Source organism: Narcine bancroftii, chromosome 2 (assembly GCF_036971445.1).
Source record: "Narcine bancroftii isolate sNarBan1 chromosome 2, sNarBan1.hap1, whole genome shotgun sequence".
Classification (NCBI taxonomy): Eukaryota; Metazoa; Chordata; class Chondrichthyes; order Torpediniformes; family Narcinidae; genus Narcine; species Narcine bancroftii.
The window spans coordinates 199,957,996-199,983,490 of NC_091470.1; the positions used below are offsets into that span (position 1 = coordinate 199,957,996).

General features: G+C 41.9%; 1 protein-coding gene across 2 annotated transcripts in view; it reads right to left on the bottom strand.

The window, feature by feature from the left end:
• Positions 1–25,495, bottom strand: part of LOC138754977 (uncharacterized) — a 92,078-nt gene that overhangs the window by 52,731 nt on the left and 13,852 nt on the right. For both annotated transcript variants that reach the window (XM_069920077.1, XM_069920075.1), the window contains exons 2-6: positions 22,666–24,022; positions 17,979–18,326; positions 17,126–17,237; positions 11,266–11,413; positions 4,940–4,987 (exon numbers count right to left, since the gene is read on the bottom strand). In XM_069920077.1, the coding sequence (XP_069776178.1) occupies positions 4,940–4,987; positions 11,266–11,413; positions 17,126–17,237; positions 17,979–18,326; positions 22,666–23,902 (1,893 nt within the window). In that variant the 5' untranslated portion in view covers positions 23,903–24,022. The remainder of the gene's footprint in view (positions 1–4,939; positions 4,988–11,265; positions 11,414–17,125; positions 17,238–17,978; positions 18,327–22,665; positions 24,023–25,495) is intronic.

Below are 25,495 nucleotides of genomic sequence, written 5' to 3' on the forward strand. Positions count from 1 at the left end.
AGAAAGAACAAAGTAACCAAATTTATAATTAAATCAATGGAAGAAATGCAACTTTTGGATATATGGAGGAACAACACCCAAAGGAAAAGGAATATTCATATTATTCGGGTGGACATAAAACATACTCAAGAATAGACCTATTCCTGTAATCAGCTCGCATGCAAGACAGAGTTAGAAAAACAGAATATAAAGCTAGAATATTATCGGACCACTCACCCCTGATATTGAGAATAGAGTTAGAGGACATCCCTCCAAGAATGTATAGATGGAGATAAAACTCCATGCTACTTAAAAGGCAGGATTTTAGAGAATTAATTGAAAGACAAATTAAAATGTACTTTGAAATAAATACGGAATCAGTGAAAGATAAGTTTATACTATGGGACGCAATGAAAGCGTTCATCAGAGGGCAAATAGTAAGTTATGTAACCAAGATGAAGAAGGACTACAATCAGGAAACAGAGCAGTTGGAAAGGGAAATAGCAAATATAGAAAAAGAATTAGCAATGAAGGAAGACACAACTAAAAGAAGAGAATTGGCAGATAAAAAAATAAAATATGAAACACTACAAACATATAAGGTGGAGAAGAACATAATGAAGACAAAACAGAAATATTATGAACTAGGAGAAAAAACGCACAAAATTCTAGCATGGCAGCTTAAGACAGAACAAACTAAGAGAATGGTATTGGCATCAAGGAAAAAAGACAAACAAATCACATATAATCCAACGGAGATTAATGAAAACTTCAGAGAATTCTACGAACAATTTTACCAAACTGAAAACGAAGGGAAAGAAGACAAAATAGATGAATTTTTAACTAAAATTGAACTACCAAAATTACAAATAGAGGAACAAAATAAATTAACAGAACCATTTGAAATAGTAGAAATACAAGAGATAATAAAAAAACTACCGAACAATAAAACACCAGGAGAGGATGGATTCCCAATAGAATTCTATAAAACATTTAAAGATTTATTAATTCCTCCCCTCCTGGAAGTAATCAACCAGATTGATAAAACACAAAGCTTACCAGATTCATGCAAAACAGCAATAATTACAGTAATACCAAAGACAGGGAAAGATCCACTCGCACCAGCGTCATATAGACCAATATCTTTACTTAACACAGATTATAAGATAATAGCTAAACTATTAGCAAACAGATTAGCCACCTATGTACCAAAAATAGTAAATCTAGACCAAACTGGATTTATTAAAAAAAGATGAACAACAGACAATATTTGTAAATTTATTAACTTAATGCATGCAGTAGAAGGAAATAAAGGTACAACAGTAGCAGTTGCTTTAGACGCAGAGAAGGCCTTTGACAGAGTAGAATGGAATTATTTATTCAAAGTACTAAAAAAATTCAGTTTACCAGAGAAATATATTAATTGGATTAAAGCATTATATAAAGGGCCATTGGCGAAAGTGACAGTAAATGGATATATATCAAAACAATTTAACTTAAGCAGATCAACAAGGCAGGGATGCCCACTATCGCCCTTATTGTTCGCGTTAGCCATAGAACCACTAGCAGAACTGATAAGAACAGAAAATAAAATAAAAGAGATAAAAATAAAATAGGAGTATAAAATCAGTTTATTTGCAGATGACGTTATAGTATACTTAACAGAACCAGAAATATCAATAAAAAAATTACATAAGAAATTGGAGGAATATGGAGAAGTGACGGGATACAAGATTAACGCAAATAAAAGTGAAGCAATGCCAATGAATAATGCGGATTTCTCAAAATTTAAGAAAGAATCACCATTCAGACGGCAAATGCAATCAATACAATACCTAGGTAGACAAATAAATAAAAACCTCGGCCATCTATATAAACTCAATTATTATCCACTAATGAAAAAATTACAGGACGACTTAAGAGTATTGGAAAGACTTACCACTAACACTAATAGGAAGGATAAACTGTATTAAAATGAACATTTTTCCAAGGATACAATACCTATTTCAGGCATTGCCAATACACTTGATGGAGAAATTCTTCAAGGAGTTAAAGAAAATAATAAGGAAATTTTTATGGAAAGGGGGGATACCGAGGATAGCACTAGATAAATTAGCAGAATGGTACAAACAAGGAGGCTTACAACTACCAAACTTTAAGAATTATTATAGAGCCGCACAATTAAGATACCTATCAGATTTTTATCAAACAAGGGAAAAGCCAGATTGGACTAGATTAGAACTAGATAAAATAGGGGAGGAGATACCTGAACATATATTATATAAATGGGATGAAAAATTGGTACAACGTAGGAATTCTTCAGTATTACATCATCTGCTCAATATTTGGAAGAAGATTCATGTAGAAAGGAATAAAACAAATTACCAACTACCAAAACTAATACTGATGCAAAATCAGCTAATCCCTTTTACAATAGATAACCTTTCCTTTAGAGAATGGGAGAAAAAAGGGATCAAAAGAATAGAAAATTGCTTTTCAGGAAATAAATTATTATCCTTTGAACAAATTAAGGATAAATATAATATAACTCATGATACAGTGTTGGCATACTACCAACTGAAATCCTACTTGAAGGACAAATTGGGAAGCAGTCTGAGGTTACCAGAGGGAAGTAATTTTGAATATGTGATTACAGACACAATGATAATCAAAATATTTATAACAAACATGTATATTAAACTACAAGAAAAGGAGAATGAGGAAACAAATGGTAAAACTAAACATAAATGGGAACAAGATCTAAACATAAAGATAAAGAAGGAAACATGGGAGAAGTTATGCTCAGGAACTATGTGAAATACAATAAATATGAGGTTACGTATGATACAATATTACACCTCAAAAGCTAAATAAATGGGACCCAACAGTATCTGACAGATGTTTTCGCTGTAAAAAGGAAATGGGAACAACAATTCATGCAATCTGGACATGTGAGAACGTGAAAATATTTTGGGAAGATCTAAACCAGATACTAAATAAAATCACAAAAAGCAATATACCAAAAAGCCCAGAGATCTTCCTCCTAAGTAACATAAAAAACAAAGAATTTGGACTTGATTTGGATGGTGCACAAAAAAGATTTGTTAGGATGGCCCTAGCTGTAGCAAAAAAATATATTATGTCAGCCTGGAAATTAGAAGATAACTTGAGAATACAACAATGGTATATAGAAATGAATAAATGTATTCCACTAGAAAAAAATAACATTTAATTTAAGAAATAATATTGAAATATTTGAACAAATATGGGAGCCATACATGAAACATAATAGAGAAAACCTACCGGGGACATCTACCACCTAAAATGACAGAAGGAGAAGAGAATGAAAAGAATTGACTCAGTGGAATTTCTTGTTTATTTTTATTGAATGACAACATTGTTTGACGGGTTTAATGTATCTTAGATTCTGAACTTTAAATGAATGGGAGGGGAGGTGGGGAGGGTGGGATGGGAAGGGGGGGGGGGAGAAAACGACACTGTATATATTTGAAAAGGAAAAGGTATGTATCTTGATCAATGTGGTTTATAGTGTGAAAAATAAAAAATTTTAAAAAAAAGTTTTAAGTTTAGAGATAAGTAAGAAATGTTATATTATTAATAGTTTAATAAAAACTATTATTTTGAATTTACCGTTGTCTAGCAAATTTTCCATTGCTGTTCCTTTGTTAGTACTAATAAGATTTTATTAGCTTATAACAGTACTCTTCTTCCAGAATATCAGAAATGAGGTGAGGAACTAAAGGAGCCAACAGTATTTTATTTATTTTTAGATTTATGAAGTCTGCCCCCAAGATGGCAGCGCCTATGATTAGCAGCAGCCACAAGGGGTTGCAGACTCCAGGGAAGCAAATGACCAATGCAGGGCACCAGAAAATGGGGATACCACCTCCATTTGAGGAGAAATAGAGGAGACGACCCATGGGATGGTAATCATAGCAGTGGACCAGTGAGGGCCGCTGAGGTTGAAGAACCCACATAGGTGGTGGGCTGTTGATGACTCAAGGCGAGGAAGATGGCGGTCAAGGGACTTGCAGCAGGCTGCAGACTGCTGGAGACTGGGATGTGAGAGGGTACAAAGGGGGCTGGAGGATTCCTGCTTGTATCGGAGGCTCAGATCTAGATGGTTTGGACTGGTGTAGCTGTGGAGGCTGCGGGAGTGCAGGAGACAAATCCACAGACACTTGGTGACTCTTTTGCTTCTCTTTCTCTGACTGTAGGGGGTGCTTCAGGCAATTTCTGCTATGGGAAATCTGTCTGCCTTATAGCAGGCAAAAGTAAATTTTGTGTAATATGCAATTTTTATTATGTGACAATAAAATGAATCTTGAATCTTTGTGCCGGCATACAAGATGACTCGAGTAGAAGACGATCCCGAATTTCTACCAAAAATGCAGGATTTAAACTGTATTTGCAGTATAAGACTACCCTAAGTCTTACTGCCTCAATAGTCCTTTATCAACCATCCCACTGACAAGGGAGTGAATCTGTCAGAATATTATAAAAGCAAATTACCCAGTAAACATTGGTTATGTATCTTTATCTTTGCTCTATAAAGTACACCATTTGATCTGCTGAGTTTCTCCAACATGGTGTTTTTACCTCAACCATGGTACCTGCAGACTTTCGTATTTTACCCAGTAAAGGTTTAAATTTTATTAGCATATTTTAAAATAAACCACTGTTGGCTCCTTTAACTGCCATTTAACAGGCCACAGTAGAGCCAACGGCAATCAGACTGGGCAGGGGAGTGCTGAGACTTCGCTGTTAAGAGTCAAATTTTATACCTGGCGTTACAGAGGGCCCCTGGTTTTGGGGTACCCTTCCTAAGATTCAAATGCCATCTTATACACCAACGTACATGAGTTGATATTTGTATTGCAAGAGACTTGGTGGCAGTTGAACACTCAGACATGCTCACTCATGCAGTAAACAGACTTACTTTGTCAGGGACAGTGTCCATAACGAGATCTCCATACATGTTCATGACCTGCAGCACAAAAGAAGAAGAAGAACTTCATCTTCCAAATATATTGTAACACGGACAAACCCAATAAGGAGATAATGTTATTTTCCCCTTGTCCCAAAGCCCAAATGTTTTATGCAAAACCCTTGCTCCCATGCCACAAAACATTTTCCTTTGTATTTTTCCCCTCATTTCCAGGTGGCACGGTTAATGCAAAGCTGTTACAATGCCAGCGATTAGGACAGGGGTTCGAATCTGGCGCAGTCCAGAAGAGTTTGTACGTTCTCCCTGCATCTGCGCTGGTTTTTCCCGGGGGCTTTGTTTCCTTCTACCATTCAAAAATATACTTGGAGATCAAGGACAATTGGGTGGCATGGCTGAAAGGGCCTGTACCATGCTGTGTCTAAATTTATTTTAAAAAAAATACAGAATACACATACGTACACACTGAACACTGATGTCCTCCACTGGGGAGATGGGGTAAAATCTCCTGAGAACAACTGACTATTTCAAAGGGCTTCTGGGCATTCTCCAAATGGATGGCATTAACATCGACTTCTCCGGTTTCTGTTAACCCACTCACCATTCTCCCTCCCTTCCTTCCTTTTCCCTTTGACTTCTTTTCTCCAGCTCTCCACCCCTTTCCCTCTCCATTCACAGAACCATCCCTCTCTCTGCTTCCTGGTGTGGCCTCCACCCCTTATCCACCTATTACCTCTTGCTTTTGGGATTGTGCTCCTCTCCCCTGTCCCTCCTCCCCCCCACCAGTTTGTTCAGGTGCCTGTTGACATTTTGTTCATACAAATGATGAAAGGTTCAAGGCCAAAATGTTGACTCTGATTTATCTGAAATCGGATTCTCCAAAATCTTCATTTATCCAAATTTAACATTTTTTTTTGGATAAATGAGGATATCCAAAACAATCAGAATTCTTCATTTATCTGAAATTTTTTAAAACCAAACTGACCTCACAGGTTGAAAAAAAAATTCACCCGACATTAAATTAGAATGACAATTGTCCTCGTTTCAGGGAACTCCCTCTCCTCTCTCTTTCCATTTCTTCTTTACCTTCCCCTATTGACTTTTCTTGCAACTCTCCCTCTCAAACTGTGTGCCACAATCTCCCAGCGGTTGGACGAATCCCTGGGCCTGGCATCAGCAAGGAGAGTAGCCTTCCTGGCTGGAGTGGGACATCGGGCTCAGTGGCCTTCCCTCCCCTTCTCTCCCTCCCTCCTCACCCCTTCTCTTTCTACCCTTCGGCATACCAGAGTTCCCGACTCCAGACCCTCCCCTCGGCTTGCTATTGCACACACACATCAGAGTCCTTGGTGTGTGTGTGCGGTTGGCCTAGGAGAGGATTTGGAGTTGGGACCCGGGCATCAGGAGCTCTAGTGGACCTGGGAAACAGGAACCTACCAACTCGCCACCGGCCAGGGATGCCAGGGATCAGTGACAGCGGTGAAGATGTGTCAGGGATCAGTGGCAGCAGTTGGGAGGTCTCGGTGAACGGCAGCGTTGGTGGGGATGTGTCAGGGATCGGCAGTGGACAACATATTTTTGATAACAATTAAACATTATTTTAATGCTTAAAAACCATTCCCTTGTTATTTGTTGTTGTTCAAACACTGAAACAAAGTGATTTGCTGTTGCTACTGGGCTGTCTTTAAAAAAAAGTCCAGTTCTCTGAAAAAAAACATTTATCCGACATAGACCCGGTCCCGACCATTTTGGATAATTGGAATTGTGCACTGTTTGACCAGCTGAGTTTCTCCAGCATTGTGTTTTTATTTCAACCACGGTGACTGCAGACTTTCGTGTTTTACTCCTAGTTCAAAAGCCTTGCTGTGCAAACTGGGGTCCTATTATTCAACAACTACATGCTACCACTTAGCAATAGTTTAAACAAAGGGGAATTTCTACGAGCACATACTGGCAAATTTTCTGCCTCTATTCATCCAAAGACTCAACTACCTCCCACAGCAGAACAGTTCTGGTTACCATATAACAATTACAGTATGGAAACAGGCCACATCAGCCCCTCTAGTCCGCACCAATTTAAGCAAACTCCACTAGTACCTGCTCCCTGCCCATAACCCCCCCCAACCCCCTCACATCCATGTACCTGGTTACCATACCACAGGAAGGATGTAATAGCACTAGAGGAGTTGGGGTGGGGTTTTGGGATGTTGCTCAGGTTTTAGAATTATAGGTATGAGAAGAGATCAAATGAGATGGCTTTGTTTTCTTGACAAATTTTAGAAATTTTATGGAGGTGGAAAATATATAATGAGCCGAGATACTGAACAGGACAGACCTAATCCTGATAGAACATTAAAGGACAAGCTCTTCAGCCCACAATGCTTTGACGACCTATATATACCCCCCCAAAAAACTTTCCCTACCTCATAACCCCCTATTTTTCTTCCATCCATGTGCCAGAGAATTATGGCAGAGAATACAATGTAGAATTAGGCAGTTGAAGAAAGGAAGTGACAGGGTGTGGAGCTCATGTTTACAAAAACCATAATATGGCAGGGCTACAGAGACCCACCATGTGGAATTCATCAGAATAGTTGTTTGTCAGTGTAATGTGAATTGTGGAGGGTCATGTGGTCTCTCTGCCTGGAACCTGGTGGGAGTGTGGAATGCGGAGGCTCACATGACCTTTCCGCCTGGAACCTAGTTGGAAGCCACATCACCTGCCAATTAAGGTTGGAATCTGCCCACCCATTAGTGAACACCTGACAACTGGACCCTTTAACTATTTAGAGATTACCTGGGCCTGACCCTCCAGCTTACTGTACTATAACATTCACCTTGTGCAGTAGCTCTTCTCTTTTGTTCTTCGGCCCTGAGACGAACCCTGCTGTAGGCAACGCTGAAGGAGTCGCTGGTAAAATGCGCGCAACATAGGGATGGGGCTGCTGTACACTGTTGTAGTTGCAGCTAGCATCTGAGCTGTGCCCAAATTGGACAAGGAATGTCAGTGTATTATAGTCCTTGGTTGTGATAAGTCTGTTCAGTTGCTAGTACCGGTAGTATTAAGAATGATGTGACTGGGTTGTACTGTGCTTGTGACTGTAAGCAGTTGCTGGTTTTGGTAGTGTTAAGTCCGAAGTGACTGGCTGCACTGTCTTGTGTGATTGAGATGACGTGTGTGTGTTATCCCTTTTATGTGTTTCAATAAAGATTATTTCTGTATTCAGCCTGTGTCCAGACCCACTATTCTTTGCACCCACCAAACTTTTCCCTTTTCACTCAAAAGTCCACTGCCATCGGTACAAGTAGATGAATAGCAACCTACAGATTTATTTAATTCTGTGATCTCACCTCAGGATGTTGCCCTGCCTTATATCCCTTCATCAGCACCCACAAAGGCCTTCTGCTCTCCCACTATTGCACCATTCTCCAACCCTCTGGAACTTCATGTTTTGTTCTCTGCAATTACTGAGGACCAGTGAGGGGGATCTGAGGCTGAAGAACACATGGCAATGGACTGTTGGTGACTTGAGGCGAGGAGCCCATGTTGGCTATGGGCTGCTGGTTACTTTGGTGAAAGGACTCATACCAGGCGGTGGACTGCTGGAGACTGGCTGAAGGGGTACCAGGTATCAGAACCGAGATGTGAGTGGGTACTGAGGATGCTGATCGTATCAGTTATATATTTGGAGCTCGGATTCCAGATGGTTGAGATTCTAAATTGGAGAAAAGCGAATTCTGAGGAAATGTGAAAAGATTTGGATGTGGTTTTTAGACGAGGATGTGCGAAGTAAGTCGAGGGATATTGGGGATCTGGTTCAGAATGAGAGAGGTGTAGGCAACATGGAATAAATGAGGTACTTGAGGAGTCTAAAAAATGCAAGCGAAACCTCAAGAAAGAAATCAGGAGGCAAAAAAAAGACATGAGGTGGCTTTGGCCGACAATGTGAAGGAAAATCCTAAAGGTTTCTACAGGTCTATTAAGAGCAAAAGGATAATAATGGACAAAATGGGTCCCCTTGGTCAGCTTTGTACTGAGTCAAAAGAGATGGGGGAGATGTCAAATTATTTTTTTCACTTAGGAAACGGGCACAGAGTCGTGCGATGTAAGGAAAACAAGCAGAGAGGTCATGGAACCAATAAAGATTAAAGAGGAGGAAGTGCTTGCTGTCTTAAAGCAAATATGGATGTTTAAATCCCCAGGGCCTGACAAGATATTCCCTTGGGCCATGAGGGAGGCTAGTTTAGAAATTACAAAGGCTCTGGCAGAAATGCCCTTAGCCATGGAGGATTGGAAGGTAGCTTTTAAAAAGACTCCAAAAGTGACCCTGGAAATTACAGGCCGGAGAGCCTGATGTCAGTAGGAGGTAAATTATTAAATGATTAGATATACACTTACTTAGATAGCCAGAAACTGATTAGGGATAGTCAACATGGCTTTGTGCATGGTAGGTCATGTTTAACCCATCTTTTTTTGAGAGGGTTACCAGGAAAGATGACGAAGGAAAGGCAGTGGGTGTTGGCCACATGTACTTTAGAGAAGCCTCTAACAAGGACCCACATGGAAGGTTAAGCAGGAAGGTTCATATGCTCGGTATTCATGGTGAAGTAGCGAAATGGATTCAACAATGGCTGGATGGAAGAAACCAGAGTAGTGGTGGATGATTGCTCCTCAGACTGGAGGCCTGTGATCAGTGGTGGGCCTCAGTGATCCTCAGGGATCAGTGCTGGAACCATTGTTGTTTGTAATCTATATCAATAATCTGGATGATAATGTGCAGATGACACTAAGATTGGAGGCATTGTGGAGAGTGAAGGCTTTCAAAACTTTCAGAGGGACCTGGACCAGCTGGAAAAATGGGTTGAAAAATGACAGATAAAATTTAATGTAGACAAGTGTGAGGTTGCATTTTGGAAGGACAAACCAAAACTTACAAAGTGAAGGGTAGAGATAGAACAGAGGGACCTGGGAATATAGGCACATACTTCCCTGAAAGTGGCATCACAGATGGATTGGGTTGTAAAGAAAACTTTTGGCATATTGGCCTTCATAAATCAAAGTATTGAGAATAGGAGTTTGGATGTTATGGTAAAGTTGTATAAGACAATGGTGAGACCAAATTTGGAGCATTGTGAGCAGTTTTGGTCACTGAACTACAGGAAAGATATCAGTAAGATAGAAAGGGTGCAGAAATTTACCAGGATGTTGCCTGGACTTCAGGAACTGAGTTACAGGATAACAGGTTAAGACTTTATTCCCTGGAGCATAGAAGAATGAGGGGAGATTTAAATGAGAGGTATTTAAAATTGAGGGGGATAGACAGAATAAACATAGATAGGCTTCTTCCACTGAGGGTAGGTGAGATACAAACCAGGGGACATGGGTTAAGAGTGAAAGGGAAAAAGTTTAGGGGGAAATGTGAGGGGGAACTTCAGAGTGGTGGAAGCATGGAACAAGCTGCCAGCTGAAGTGGTGAATGTGAGCTCAATTTTAATATTTAAAAAGAATTTGGATAGGTACATGGTTGGGAGGGGTATGGAGGGCTATGGACTGTGTGCAGGTCAGTGGACTAGACAGAAAAAGTTTGACACACACTAGAAGAGCTGTAAGGCCTGTTTCTGAGCTGTGCTGTGCTGTAAAGTTGACCACTCTCCCACACATTTGCAGCAATTTACAGTGACCAATTATCCTGACAATCTGCATGCCTTTGGGAGCATAGACAGGAAAGAACTCTGCATAATACGGATGTCAGGAAAGTGCCAGGGTGAGGTAGTACTACAAGTAGTCTAATTGTGCCAGCTCAGTTTTTGTGGGAGCTTGCTGAGCATATTGTCCCAATGGGCAGAAAAGGGTTTGCGACTTCAGACTTCCAGCTGGATACAGTGGGGTGACTCACAATAGAGCAGGCATCAAAGAGCACCAATCTGCTCATGTTGCAGGCAGCTTGCTCAGGACTGCAGTGAACAGACTGGAGCATACCCAGGTGGTGATTGTCCCAATGGGCAGAAAAGGGTTTGCGACTTCAGACTTCCAGCTGGATCCAGTGGGTGACTGACAATAGAGCAGGCATCAAAGAGCACCAATCTGCTCATGGTGCAGGCAGCTTACTCAGGACTGCAGTGAACAGACTGGAGCATACCCAGGTGGTGAGAGGGAGGACAATTTGGCTGACAAGTTGCTGGCACAATCAGGAAGCCACACAACAGGATTTGGGTGGGGGAGGGGTTGGTGGTGTGGGGATCGAAGAAAGAACATATAAAAGACATGATTTAAGAGCAATTCCCCTCCAATCAGAGAAGGTTAACATGAAAAGAAATATGACCTGGTCATTAAGCCAGTTTTGTCCATACAAAGTGGAGAGATCATCCATGGTCAGCACGTGCCTCTTGTAGGTCACTCGAAAGTTGCGGACAGCGTTATTCCCAACCATCCGGTGGTAAGACTGCATCACATGGTGAATCATGCTCTTTCTGGGACAAACACAAAAAAGCCACAATGAAGACTCAATCCGAATAATTCTGTAGGAATATGGTTGTTATCTGCCAGTTATCTCCACACCCAGCACACCTTTTAACAATCCCAGACAGAAAAACATTGTTGACAAGTGATCAGCACCTTCAGATTCAGATTTATTGTCAGAGTACATATATGACATCAGATTATTTTTCCTGCGGGCGCGACAGAATTACCACTGTACTCAATGAACAGATGTAAACAAATATACTGTGCAATACAGAGAAAATTGTCTAGTGTCTATTGTCAAGTAAGAGTCTTTAAATGAGTCCCTGACTGAGTTTGTTGTTGAGGAGTCTGATGTTGGAGGGGGAGCAGCTGTTCCTGACCCAGGAGGTACAAGTCTTGTGGCACCTAGACCGCTTTCCTGATGGCAGAAGCGAGGACGGCAGTGTTCCCTGTAGATGTTCTCAGTAGTGGGGAGAGTTTGTTTGTGATGTCCTGGACGGTGTCCACTACCTTTTGCAGATCTTTCTGCTCAGGGGTATTGGCATCCCTATTCCGGACCATGACACAGCCGTTTCTGACGTCATACCAAACCTCCGCAAACTCCTGAGGAAGTAGAGGTGCTGACGTGGTTTCTTAATGATGCCATCAATGTCTTGAGTCCAGGAAAGATCCTCCGAGATAATGACTCCCAACAATTAAATTTACTCACCCTCTCCATGACTGAATGTGCGCTTCCATCACATTCCGGATCCTGCACCCACCCTCTAACCAATCGAAGGATGGAGCACAATTCTTTATGTCCACAGTGGCAAATTAATAGGGAGGGCACAGGAAAAATTGTGTGGGGGGGGTTTAGAAACATATTGTGTACAATCTTCATTCTGCTTTTTTTAAAAATTTTTATTTTTCACACTATAAACCATATTGACCAAGATAAATACAGACATTTTTTCTCTTGAATATATAGTGTCATTTACTCCCCCTTTTCCCCCCTCCCTTCCCTCCTTCCCTCACCCCCTTTCCCATTTATTTGAAGATACATTTAACCCGTTAAACAATGTTGTCACTTTATAAAAATAAACAAGAAATTTTACTGAGTCAGTTCTTTTCGTTGTCTTCTCCTTCTGTCATTTTAGGTGGTGGAGGTTCATGGTAGGATTTCTCTATTGTATTTCATGTATGGCTCCCATATTTGTTCGAATATTGTGATGTTATTTCTTAAATTATAGGTTATTTTTTCTAATGGAATACATTTATTCATTTCTATATACCATTGTTGTATTCTCAAGTTATCTTCTAATTTTCAGGTTGACATAATACATTTTTTTGCTACAGCTAGGGCTATCATAATAAATCTTTTTTGTGCTCCATTCAAATCGAGTCCAAATTCTTTATTTCTTATATTATTTAGAAGGAAGATCTCTGGGTTTTTTGGTATATTGCTTTTTGTGATTTTATTTAATATCTGATTTAGATCTTCCCAAAATTTTTTCACTTTCTCACATGTCCAAATTGCTTGAATTGCTGTTCCCTTTTTCTTTTTACAGCAAAAACATCTGTCTGATACTGTTGGGTCCCATTTATTTAACTTTTGAGGTGTGATGTATAGCCTGTGTATCCAGTTATATTGTATCATGCATAACCTCGTATTTAATGTATTTCTCATAGTTCAGGAGCATAGCTTCTCCCATGTTTCATTCTTTATCTTTATGTTTAGATTTTGTTCCCATTTTTGTTTAGGTTTACAGTTTGTTTCCTCATTCTCCTTTTCTTGCAGTTTGATGTACATGTTTGTTACAAATTTTTAAATTATCATTGTATCTGTAATCACATATTCAAAATTGCTTCCTTCTGGTAACCTCAGACTGTTTCCCAATTTGTCCTTCAAGTAGGTTTTCAGTTGGTGGTATGCAAACATTGTATCATGAGTTATATTATATTTATCCTTCATTTGTTCAAAGGATAATAATTTATTTCCCGAAAAACAATTTTCTATTCTTTTGATCCCTTTTCTCTCCCATTCTCTGAAGGAAAGGTTATCTATTGTGAAAGGGATTAGTTGATTTTGCGTCAATATTAGTTTTGGTAGTTGGTAATTTGTTTTATTCCTTTCTACGTGAATCTTCTTCCAAATGTTGAGTAGATGATGCAATACCGGTGAATTCCTACGTTGCACCAATTTTTCGTCCCATTTATATAGTATGTGTTCAGGTATCTTTTCCCCTATTTTATCTAATTCTAGTCTCGTCCAGTCCGGTTTTTCCCTTGTTTGATAAAAATCTGATAGGTACCTTAATTGTGCGGCTCTATAATAATTCTTAAAGTTTGGTAGTTGTAAGCCTCGTTGTTTGTACCATTCTGTTAATTTATCTAGTGCTATCCTCAGCTTCCCCTCTTTCCATAAGAATTTCCTTATTATTTTCTTTAGCTCCTTCAAGAATTTCTCAGTTAGGTGAATTGGTAATGACTGAAATAGGTATTGTATCCTTGGAAAAATGTTCATTTTAATACAGTTTATCCTTCCTATCAGTGTTAGTGGTAAGTCTTTCCAATGCTCTAAGTCGTCTTGTAATTTTTTCATTAATGCATGATAATTTAGTTTATATAGATGACCAAGATTTTTATTTAGTTGTATACCTAGGTATCGTATTGCTTGTGTTTGCCATCTAAATGGTGATTCCTTCTTAAACTTTGTGAAATCCGCATTATTCATTGGCATTGCTTCACTTTTATTTGCGTTGATCTTGTACCCCGATACTTCTCCATATTCCTTCAATTTCCTATGTAATTCTTTTATTGATATTTCTGGTTCTGTTAAGTATATTATAAGGTCATCTGCAAATAGACTGATTTTATACTCCTCTTTTATTTTTATCCCTCTTATTTTATTTTCTGTTCTTATCAATTCTGCTAGTGGTTCTATAGCTAACGCGAACAGTGAGGGAGATAGTGGACATCCCTGCCTTGTTGATCTACTTAAGTTAAATTGTTTTGATATATATCCATTTACTGTCACTTTCGCCAATGGCCCCTTATATAATGCTTTAATCCAATTAATATATTTCTGTGGTAGGCTGAATTTGTGTAGTACTTTGAATAAATAATTCCATTCTACCCTGTCAAAGGCCTTCTCTGCGTCTAAAGCAACCGCTACTGTTGGAGTTTTATTTCCTTCTACTGCATGAATTAAGTTAATAAATTTAGATATTGTCCGTTGTTCATCTTTTTTTAATGAATCCAGTTTGGTCTAGATTTACTATTTTTGGTACATAGTCGGCCAATCTGTTTGCTAACATTTTAGCTATTATATTATCATCTGTGTTAAGTAGAGATATTGGTCTATATGACGCTGGTGCTAGTGGATCTTTCCCTGTCTTTGGTATTACTGTAATTATTGCTGTTTTGCATGAATCTGGTATGTTTTGTGTTTTATCAATCTGGTTGATTACTTCCAGGAAGGGAGGAATTAATAAGTCTTTAAATGTTTTATAGAATTCTATTGGAAATCCATCCTCTCCTTGTGTTTTATTGTTTGGTAGTTTTTTAATATCTCTTGTATTTCTATCCTTCATTTGTTACATGTCCTATCCAATCTCTCTTTAATTTCTTGTGTTCCACTTCAGTTAGATGTGTTTCTTGTACGAATGCTATATCATTTTTTTCTTTTTTCAGTAAATTTAAGTTTCTTCCTTTTGATTTGGTTATGTATTCCATTAATATTTAAAATCATATATTTCAACATAGTCATATCATACTTTGTTTATCTTTCCTTTCCATTTCCTCATCACCACCTTCCCTTCTTATCCATTTCTGCTTTCTTTTTTTGAACACATTATAAGACAACATTTCTAAAACATAAAATATTTCCACTATTCTCATATCTAAAATTCCTTTAACCCCCAATAGTCCCTCCCCTTTCTGAGTTGCCCTTTGTCCCTTGTCGGGCAACCACATCTCCCCTCTCCATTTGGATTTGCGAATCCGCTCGCAAGCGTCAACTGATTTCGCAGTGACTATTATTCTTCCCCACCCAGCCCCCCCAAGAAAAGATTTTAATCTTCATATATAACAAAGGTCACTCTCTTACTTCCTTTCTTCCCTTTCTTTCCCTTCTAGTTCTTACTTATACTCTTATTTTTATATATTTATATATAGTTTGTTGTCATTTTTGTTCTTGTTACATCTCTTCATCTGTTTGTTTTGTAGTTGTTCTGCAAATTTTCGTGCTTTTTGCGGATCCGAGAATAGTTTGCTGTGCTGCCCCAGAATAACTAATTTAAGTACCACTGGGTATTTTAACATAAATTTATAACTTTTTTTCCATAGGGTCGTTTTTGCTGCGTTAAACTCCTTCCTCTTCTTCAGGAGTTCAAAACTTATATCTGGATAGAAAAAATTTTTTTGACCCTTGTATTCTAGTGGTTTTTTTGTCTTCTCTTATTTTTTTCATTGCCTTCTCCAATATATTTTCTCTTGTATATCTTAGGAATTTTACTAGAATGGATCTTGGTTTTTGTTGTGGTTGTGGTTTAGAGGCTAATGTTCTGTGTGTCCTTTCTATTTCCATTTCTTCCTGTAATTCTGGTCTTACCAGGACCCTGGGGATCCATTCTTTTATATTTTTGCCTTCTTCATCTTCCTTAAGGCCCACTAGCTTTATATTGTTTCTTCTATTATAATTTTCCATTATATCTATCTTCTGACCTAACAGGTCCTGTGTTTCCTTAACTTTTTTATCAGATTATTCTAATTTCTTTTTTGTCATCTACTTCCATTTCTATGGCTGTTTCTTGTTCTTCCACCTTGTCAACTCTTTTTCCTATATCTGTCATAATCATTTCTAATCTATTCATTTTTTCTTCTGTACTTTTTATTTCACTGAATTCTTGTGTCTGCCATTCTTTTACTGTTTCCATATATTCTTTAAAAAAATATATATCCATGTACTTGCCCTTCCCTTCATCTTCCATTTCTCTCTGTTCTCCCTCCTCTTCTTCTGAGTCCACTCCAGGATCTGTGTCCTTTACCTCTGTCTCTTCTGGTTTTCTTGTTGGGTTGTTTGTTTTATTTTGTTGGGTATTTTTGTTCTTCTTATTTTTATTAAAAGTGTTTTGGTGTTGGTCTTCTTCCTCTGGGTTGGTCATCTGTTGTTTCTTTGATTTCCTATTTTTATTCTCTTCCTTCTTGTTCCCGTTATTTTTCTATGTTTTCCTGTTGAGAGTCTTGCTGTGGTGTTATACTTGTCTGTTTCAGCTGTGGAGATTTACTCCTCAGCTGGTCCCCCCTCCCGTCGATGTTGTTTTTGTCTTGTGCATCGCGCACTTTTGTTTGGCTTCATGAGCCATCTTTGTAGTCCTGAGTTCGGGCTTTCCACTGACCTCAGGGAGCAGGCTTCTCTCTCCACGGCGGGCCTCCTCGTATTGCTAAGGCCTTCACCTTCCTCCTCCGACGTCCTTCCTTCCTTCTTTTCTTCCCGTTGTTTTTGGTTTTTCTTTCTTTGCTGCCATTTTCTCCACACTTTCACTTTCAATTTGTTATGGTTTATGTGTTAGTGACTTTGTTTTTTCCCTACCTTTTTTTAACTTTTCTGGAGAGGGCTGGAGTTCCCCTACCGGCCACTACTCCATCACGTGACTCCTCTATCTTCATTCTGCTTTGAACAAAGTATTTTTATACACCCCAGTTTTACATGGAAGTAACACTTATACCAGATCACGTACCTGTGGGGTGTTGCAAAGTCTTCTTCAAAGACATCCTGTAGCTTCTCAATGACCTCATCAGTGTGCAGGGGAATTAGACTGCCATACGCTTGGATATACTCATCCAGCAGACCTACAAAGGAAAATCCATGCTCATGGGAAAAGAAATCAGTCTCCACTAAAGCTGTTTTGTGCACAAACCCTCAATGGTGGTAAAGCGGATGTTATCCCTGTCTACTCCACATATTTTGCAGAGGAATACTAGAATTGGACAGCAGGAAAATAACACTCAAGTAAGGAACCCTAAAGTGAACTCCAGGGCTTGCCCACTCTGACTGGCATAGGGCAGACTGCGATTGCACTCTACATCCTCACTGAGGCATTTTCAAAAACCTTCCCCCACCTCAGCATTGAAGTATGTTACAGCAGTACTGTACTTTTAAATCAGAGCCATAGCTTGGTTGGAATGGGCCATATTTTTGTGTTGTAGAATTGTTGTGTGCTGCGGAAACAGAAAGGAACAGAAGTTTAACACTGTATTTGAAAGATGCATTCAAAATACAGCTGCTTCTTCAGTTCTGCCCCTCCGTCAATTCTTCCCCTCCCACAATATGGGGCTCCCTTAGTACTGCCCCTCCTACAATGCAGGACTCCCTCTGTACTGCCCCTCCCACAATGCAGAACTCTCTCAGCACCACTCCTCACACAGTGCAGAGTTCCCTCAGCACTGCCGTGCTCCCCAAGTCCAGCTTGTCTTCACTGAAACCCATCCTGCCCTAGGACCCAAACTGGGAAACCCCCTGATGTCATGCGACAGTGCAGCGAAATGGCTTCAGATTGACATGCTCTGGTTTACCATGGCCTCTCTCCTTACCATGAATGCAAGCTATGTGCTCATCACTCATTGCTGACACGTGGTTTGCACCGGGTCTATCACTGCTCTTGGGTTGCTCAGCACCAGCTCCCTCGGTCTCAGAATCTCCAGCCCCGGTGACTTGAGCATCAGACAGACGCTTGTGCTTGCTTGTGCTCGCTGCGCTGCCCTCCCTGCTGTCCTCCTCACTGCCAAACAGCTGCTCGGCCATCTGGGATCCAATGCTGCATACATGGCTGATGACAATGGCGTTGTCTTCTCCAGCCACACAATGCCGTGGATCGTTGCCCTCCGACCTGGGAGCTTCATCCGGGTCACTTGGCGGGTGCCCATTTACTTCAGGCGTATCTGAAAGCAGAAAGTTCAATCGCAAAGCATCATTGGGGAGTGTAGCGATTACATAGGGACTGCGGACCTCTGAAGTCAGAGCCCCTCTGATCGACAAGGATCCCTAGTGAAACGAAGCTGGTCCCTCAGGTGACTGGATTTCAAGCCCAAAGCACTCCTCAGCACAACACCAGAGACACAGAGGAATGCTTTGCCGAATCAGATCATGCTTCAGTAATGACGCCTCACACCGATCTAGTCACACCGCACAGCAAGGGCATTACAGCACTGCAGAGGGGATTCAGGTGGATGTTGCCAGGGCTGTGAAATTTGCGGCTGAGTGGCTAAACAGGTGAGGTGTTTTGAACCAGATGAGGGAAAGACTAACCGTATGTACTTGTGTAATCATCGATACTGTGTAAAGGTCAACTGCCCCCCCCCACACTATTTTTTGGCCCTGGCCGCCCACCCACTGGAACTTCCGACTGCAGATCCTCACCCTGGATGCCCACCATCCGAGCTTCCAATCCCCCACCACAGGCTCTTTTCTAAGCCTCAGCTGCCTGCCTATCCACGCTCCTGAAGCCCTGACCACAAATCCTCACCTCAGTCGCCCGCCCATCCTGATACCCTCACCCTGGCTGCCCACCCATCGGAACTCCTGACGCCCCAGCCACATAATCACTGCTAGGCCCCAGCTGCATGTTCATCCAAGCTCCCAATGCCTTGAACAATGCAGGTATTTGTCGTGGTCAAAAGTACAACTTGTATAAGTTGACCCCTCCCCCCCCCCAAATCTGACCAGAAAAATTGGTCCAAAAATTTGATGATTACACAAGTATATACAGTAGCCACGATGTATAAAATTAAGGGGCATTGATCAGGTCATCAGGAACAAAGTTTGCTCTCAGCAGAGAGGTTAGTAATTTGGAGGTGTGGACTTAAGGTGGTGCAGAAGGATTAGAGGAGAGTTCAAGACAACTATTTTTCACACAAGGACAGTGGGGATGTGGGAAGGCAGCAGAGGGAAAACTCCTCACCACATTTGGGGCAGCATGGTTAGTGCAGCAGTTAGCACAACGCTGTTACAGCGCCAGCAAGCAGGGTTCAAAACTAGTGCTGTCTGTGAGGACATGTTCTCCCCGTGTCTGCATGAGTTTCTTCCAAGATTCTCACCCTTTAAAACATACAGGGGTTGTAGGTCAATTGGATAGTATGGGCTCATGGGTCAAAATGGCCTGTTACTAAGCTGTAATAGAATTAAAATAATTAAATTTAGAAGGTACCCAGATGAGCACACGAATTGCCATAATACTCTCAGGCTATGGGCTGAGGATGAAAGGTAAGATTAGGCAGAATCCAATTTTTTGTTTTGTAAGTTTGCAGGACTGACTAGCCTTATTGGGGTAATACATATTGGCCATCACTCCAGGAGCTTGGAGTGTGCAGCCAGCCCTGGCATGCTTTTCACAAGATGTATTTGGTTGGGAGATCCCAAGCTGATTTCACCTTGATTCTTACTAAGAGGACTTACACCACTCTCCAATAAAACTGAAACTGCTGGAAGACTCCTGATTTGTTAAATGGTTTTCTCTTCTGAGCTATGTCAGCCCACTTTGGCATTGCTTTTCCATTACAACTAAGAATGCACCCAGATAATTTGGTGTGGACTTGTTCACTAAACACCACTAAAGGAATCAGTGTAGAAGACACAGAACTGGAACCCCATGCCACAAATGGTAGAAATGTGGGAGCAGTGTAAATGGCAGTGGTTCTGGTCCTCCAAAGTGGTATGGGCTATATTGCTGTAGTGGAGTCAGCATATTCTTTTGCTAGGGGTTTTGGTGGTGTGGGCTTTGGCAACTGTTACCTGGAGGAGTAATTCACCCAATAGGCTAGATGTGTTTATCGCCTGGCATGGAGCCTAAACATCACAGTTGGTCAACAGTTGGTTTCCTCAAGTCCAACAGTCCTTTTCCTGAGAATCCAGGCAGCAGAGAAATATCAACAGTTGCTCAAAGCAAAATCCTCATTGCGGTGCCCACCAACAAGTTGAGGCGCAAAGTTTTGTGGGTCTTTTGGGTTACTGGTGCCAACATATTCCCCATCTCACCCTGCCCCTACAATGTTGCCCAGAAAAAAACTCCATGCTTCATAAATGACCCGAACAACAAACGGCTTCTTAAATGGCAAAACATGCTGTTGAACATCACTGCCACTGACCACAAGCACCCCTCCATCCCCGCAAGACTGGAAGACCCTTTGAATGACTTGAATGAACTCCATTCTCAATAGAGAGGAGAGGTGACACAGTCAATAGAGGATTTTAAATGATGTTGCTGGTCAAATCCATGAAGCTCTGTGCAGATGGGATCCTGGGCTTCATAAACAGGCAAACACTGGTTCAGCCACAGTTTATAGACAAGGGAGTTGCTTATTTAAGCCACAGATGAGGAAAGTTTATTACTGTGAAAGATTCAAGTCTTCAGAATTCTCTTCCTCAAGGGTAGTGCAAACAGGGCCTTCGAGTTTTTTTGACGGCAGATTTTTGATATTTATAGCACGATAGAAACTAATTCCAGCTATTTAAACCCATGCTGCCCAATTATACCCAAATTAACCTACAATGTTTTCGATGGTCAGAGGAAACCAATGAAGACATGGACAATAGCCATTAGGTGCTGGAGTAGGCCAATTGGCCCGTCGAGCCAGCACCGCCATTTATCGGATCATGGCTGATCTTTCTCTTTCAATAATCAATCCCAGCCTTATCCCCATAACCCTTAACTCCCCTTCCCACAAGAGCCTTATCCAACTCTCTCTTAAATCTATCCAATGAATCTGCCCCCACTACCCTCTGTGGCAATGCATTCCACAGATCCACAACTCTCTGGGTAAAAAAAAATTTCTCCTAATTTCTGTCTTAAATGGCCTTCCCTGTATTCTTAAAATATGCCCCCTAGTCTCTCCCATCATTGGGAACATGTACTGATTTCACCTTGTCAAGCCCTTTGATAATCCTAAATACCAATACCTCAATCATGTCTCCCCTCATCCTTCTAAACTCCATCGCATATAATCCCAGTCTTTCTAACCTATCCTCAATCCTGCCATCCCGGGAACTAACCATGTAAATCTGCGCTGCACTCCCTCCATAGCAAGTATGTCCTTTCTTAAATATGGGGACCAGAACTGGATGCAATACTCCAGGTGAGGTCTCACCAGGGCCCTGTACATGGAGAGAACTACAAACTCCCTACAGACAGTGCTGGATTTGAACTCAGGTCGCTGGCACTTTAATAAATTTGCAAAGGTGAGAGGTTTCTGCTGTGTGATCACCTGGTCTTGTGGTATTCGGGAAGAAAGCCCTAGAGTGTGTGCAAGATAAAATGACTGGTTCCAAGGATAAGCAATTTCTGGTTCAGGGTTAGACAGGGAGCAAGCCCATCATGGATTCAGACTGGGAGAAACAGATGGAAAATGTGGGCGGCACTGTTAGTGAAATGGAGAGTGGAACGCTGTTACAGTGCCCAGGATCGGGAACAAGGTTTGAATCCTGCGCTATCTGTAGAGTTATCCCCGTGTCTGTGTGGGTTTCCTCCCACCCTCCAAAAATGTACTGTGGTGGGAGGGGGGGGGGGTGTAATTGGGTGTCACAAGCACATGGGCCGAAAGGGCCAGTTACTGTGCTCTATATCTTAATTTAAATTTTAAAACCTGGGGGAAAGGATACAAAAGGGACAATAGGAAACCTTTTGATTGATTCAGAGAACTTACGACCTGTCTGCAAGGTGCTAGACACAGTGAACTTTGAGTGCAAAGGGGATCAGACGGGTTCTCGCAGGTCACAGGGGAGAAGGATGAATAGAATGGCGCGGTTTCAACGAGACCAATGACAACCTGAGACGTTCACCCAGCCCGGAGTCATTCCCTGTAGAATTAGATGAAAGGAGAACTACTGCGAACTGGACCACCAGCTGTTTTGTGGAAAGTAGCATCTCAATTGTTGCCAACATTGAAGTCAGTGATAATTGGCAGCTCCCGATCAAAAGGGCATGGTGTAATCAAGTAAAAACACAATGCTGAAGAGACTCAGTAGGTAAAACAGTGAACATCGTTTTCAGCTTGAGCCCTTCATCAAGGTCCTATCATATCTTGGTGAAGGACTCAAGCCCAAAATGTTGGTTACATATCTTTATCTTTGTGGTATAAAGGACACCATTTAATCTGCTTAGTTTCTCCAGCTTTGTCTTTTTACTTCAACCACGGTGTCTGCAGACCTTTGTGTTTACCACATGGTCAACTGAAACCTTCAATAGGTTTCTCCTGCTCCCTGAATTTCAGTAAACACAGTAACTACCTCCAGTGCTAGAGCCTGACGCCCGGTTGGAGCTCCCCACTTCTGCTGGTTTTGTGCGGTTCACCGTAATCCCTCTTGCTTGCTCTTCAGCACCAAGGCCAACGGAGCCGTGGGCTGACGTATCCCCACCGGCTTCAAGCTGAAGAGCGTCTTTCTGCCGAGCCGCCATGAGGCGGGCGTATAGCAGGTGGTCCCGGTCCATGTTCATCCTGCCCAGTAGCCTCGCACCCTCTCCGTGGTCTGCGCCCCCAGACGCTCGGCCAGCTCCCAGAAGTCCGCGGTGGCTACTCTGCAGAAAGATGCTCAGCTCTTCCTTTGGCGTCTCTGGAAAGTCAGCCGAAATACTTCCCCTGAGCAGGACTGAGCCTGCAGAAGGACTGTTGACTTTCCCAAAGGGAGTTGCTTGAGTCAAGAGCCTGTAGTCTGTAGGCAAGGACTGACAGTTGGTGGCAGCTGGACCCTGCAGCCTTGTGCTGGGGTTCCTGCTGGCTGCCTTTGGCCACAGGCTGTTGCTTCCCTCCAGTAAGTGGGAAGCTCTGTGGCCCTCAACAAACCGACCCAAGCTGGGCAGGTCAGATCGGAGCAGTTCATCGGGTTCGAGGTATTTTGGACGACATTCGCTCCCTCCGCTTTCCATGACATGGCCTGCTAGCTGTGGGGTTTGGGGCAAGCCATGCTTGGTGGCCCGAATCTTAGCGGCTCGCCGTTTCCCCGAGAACAAGCTCCAGATCCTCCAGTGGAAGGTCAAGGGAGAGATGCGGTGGTACAGCAGCATGTGGAGTGCCTGGACCAGCTTTCGCCTCTTCTGAAACCGCCTGCGCCTCGGCCTAACGCAGGGGGCTGTGTCATGTCCACTCCTGTGCTGCAATCCCTGCTTACCCATACCAGCAGCCGGCGCATGCTGACTGCACCTGGCAGGGGGGCTGACAAAGTTGCAATTGTTCCCTGCCTGCTTGAAACGAGCCCAAGTGCCGGTGGCCCGGTCACGTGGAACACGGCATCCTGCAAGCTGCCAGCCAGACACCATGCCCCAGTCACTCACAGAACACTTTGGCAGATCTTCAGAGGCTACTTTCCTCTTCTTTGAAAGATTGTTCCAGGCGGCATGGTTGGCAAAAGTGTAGCTCCCATCTTCCTGCTGTTTCTCCCGCACCTGCTCTGCAGCAATGTATGTCTTCTGTTCGAGGAACCAGCCTTCAGCCGATAGAGCCTTCATTCTCCTCCCTCTGAAGTCCATCCTCTAACTGAAACAGAGCTGCTCTTGGTTCAGGGGGGGGGGAAATGATTCTTCACGTTAAAGGTGAGTTACCCACAGCGTTTCCTTCTTTGGATATTATCTTGCATGCCTTCGATATACCTGCAGATTAAAAAATAGATGTGTTACAACCATAGAACATTAGAGCACAGAAACAGGCCCTTCGAACTCTTCTAGTCTGTGCCAAGTCCCACTGATCTGCACCCAGTATATATTCCTTCATACTCCTCCCATCCATATACCTGCCCAAACTCTTTTTAAGTGTTAAAACTGAGCCCTTGATCACCATTTCAGATGGCAGCTCGTTCCATACTCCCATCATTCTCTGTGAAGAAGTTCCCCCTCATGTTCTCCCCTAAACTTTTCCCCTTTCACTCTTAACCCATGTCCTCTGGTTTGTATCTCATCTACCCTCAGTACAAAAAGCCTATCTACATTTACTCTGTCTGTCCCTCTCATTTTTTTAAATACCTCGATCAAATCTCACCTCATTCTTCTATGCTCCGGGGAATAAAGTCCTAACTTGTTTAACCTTTCCCTGTAACTTAGTTCCTGAAGTAACGGCAGCATCCCAGTAAAGAGTGCATCCTGCACTCTTTCAATCTTTCCTGTAGTTCGGCGACCAAAACTGCACTCAATGCTCCAAATTTGGCCTCACCAATGTCTTATACAACTTTACCACAACATCCCAACTCCTGGACTCAATACTCTGATTGATGAAGGCCAAAAGCTCTCTTTACAACCCTATCCACCTGTGACACCACTTTCAGGGAATTATGTATCCACACTCCCAGATCTCTGTTCTACAGCACTCCTCAGTGCCCGACCATTTACAGCGTATGTCCTTTCAAAATGCAACACTTCACAGGTATCTACATTAAATTCCATCTGCCATTTTTACAATTGGTCCAAATCCCTCCGAAAGGTTTGAAAGCCTTCCTCGCTGTCCACACCACCTCCAATCATAGTGTCATCTGCCAATTTGCTGATCCAATTTACCACATTATCATCCAGATCATTGATATAGATGACAAACAACAATGGTCCCAGCACTAGTCCCTGAGGCCCACCACTGGTCACAGGCCTCCAGTCTGAGAAGCAACCGTCCGCCAACATCGAATCCAGTTTACTACCTCACCGTGAGCACCGAGTGTCTGAACCTTCCTGACTCACCTCCCGTGGGAGACCTTATCCACGTAGAAGACATCCACAGCCTTTCCTTCATGAATTTTCCTACCCTATGACCTACCACACACAAAGCCATGTTAACTATTCCTAATCAGTCATTGCTATCCATATATTTGTGTGGTATTGATTGACAATGTAATTAAATGAATGTGCTGTATAAGTATAATAGAGTTAAGATATTGGAGACTTTGAAACAATTATTATAACTTTATTAAGTAAAGGGAGAATAGACTTTATAAATGTTAAATTCTGTGCACAGGAGAAGAATTGCCTGCAACCAGTGAACTTGGAGCAGAGAATTGAAATAGTTGGTCAGTGGGAGGTCCCGGTCACTGAAGTGGACAAAGCGAAGGTGCTCAATGAACCGATCTCCCAGTCTGCGACCAG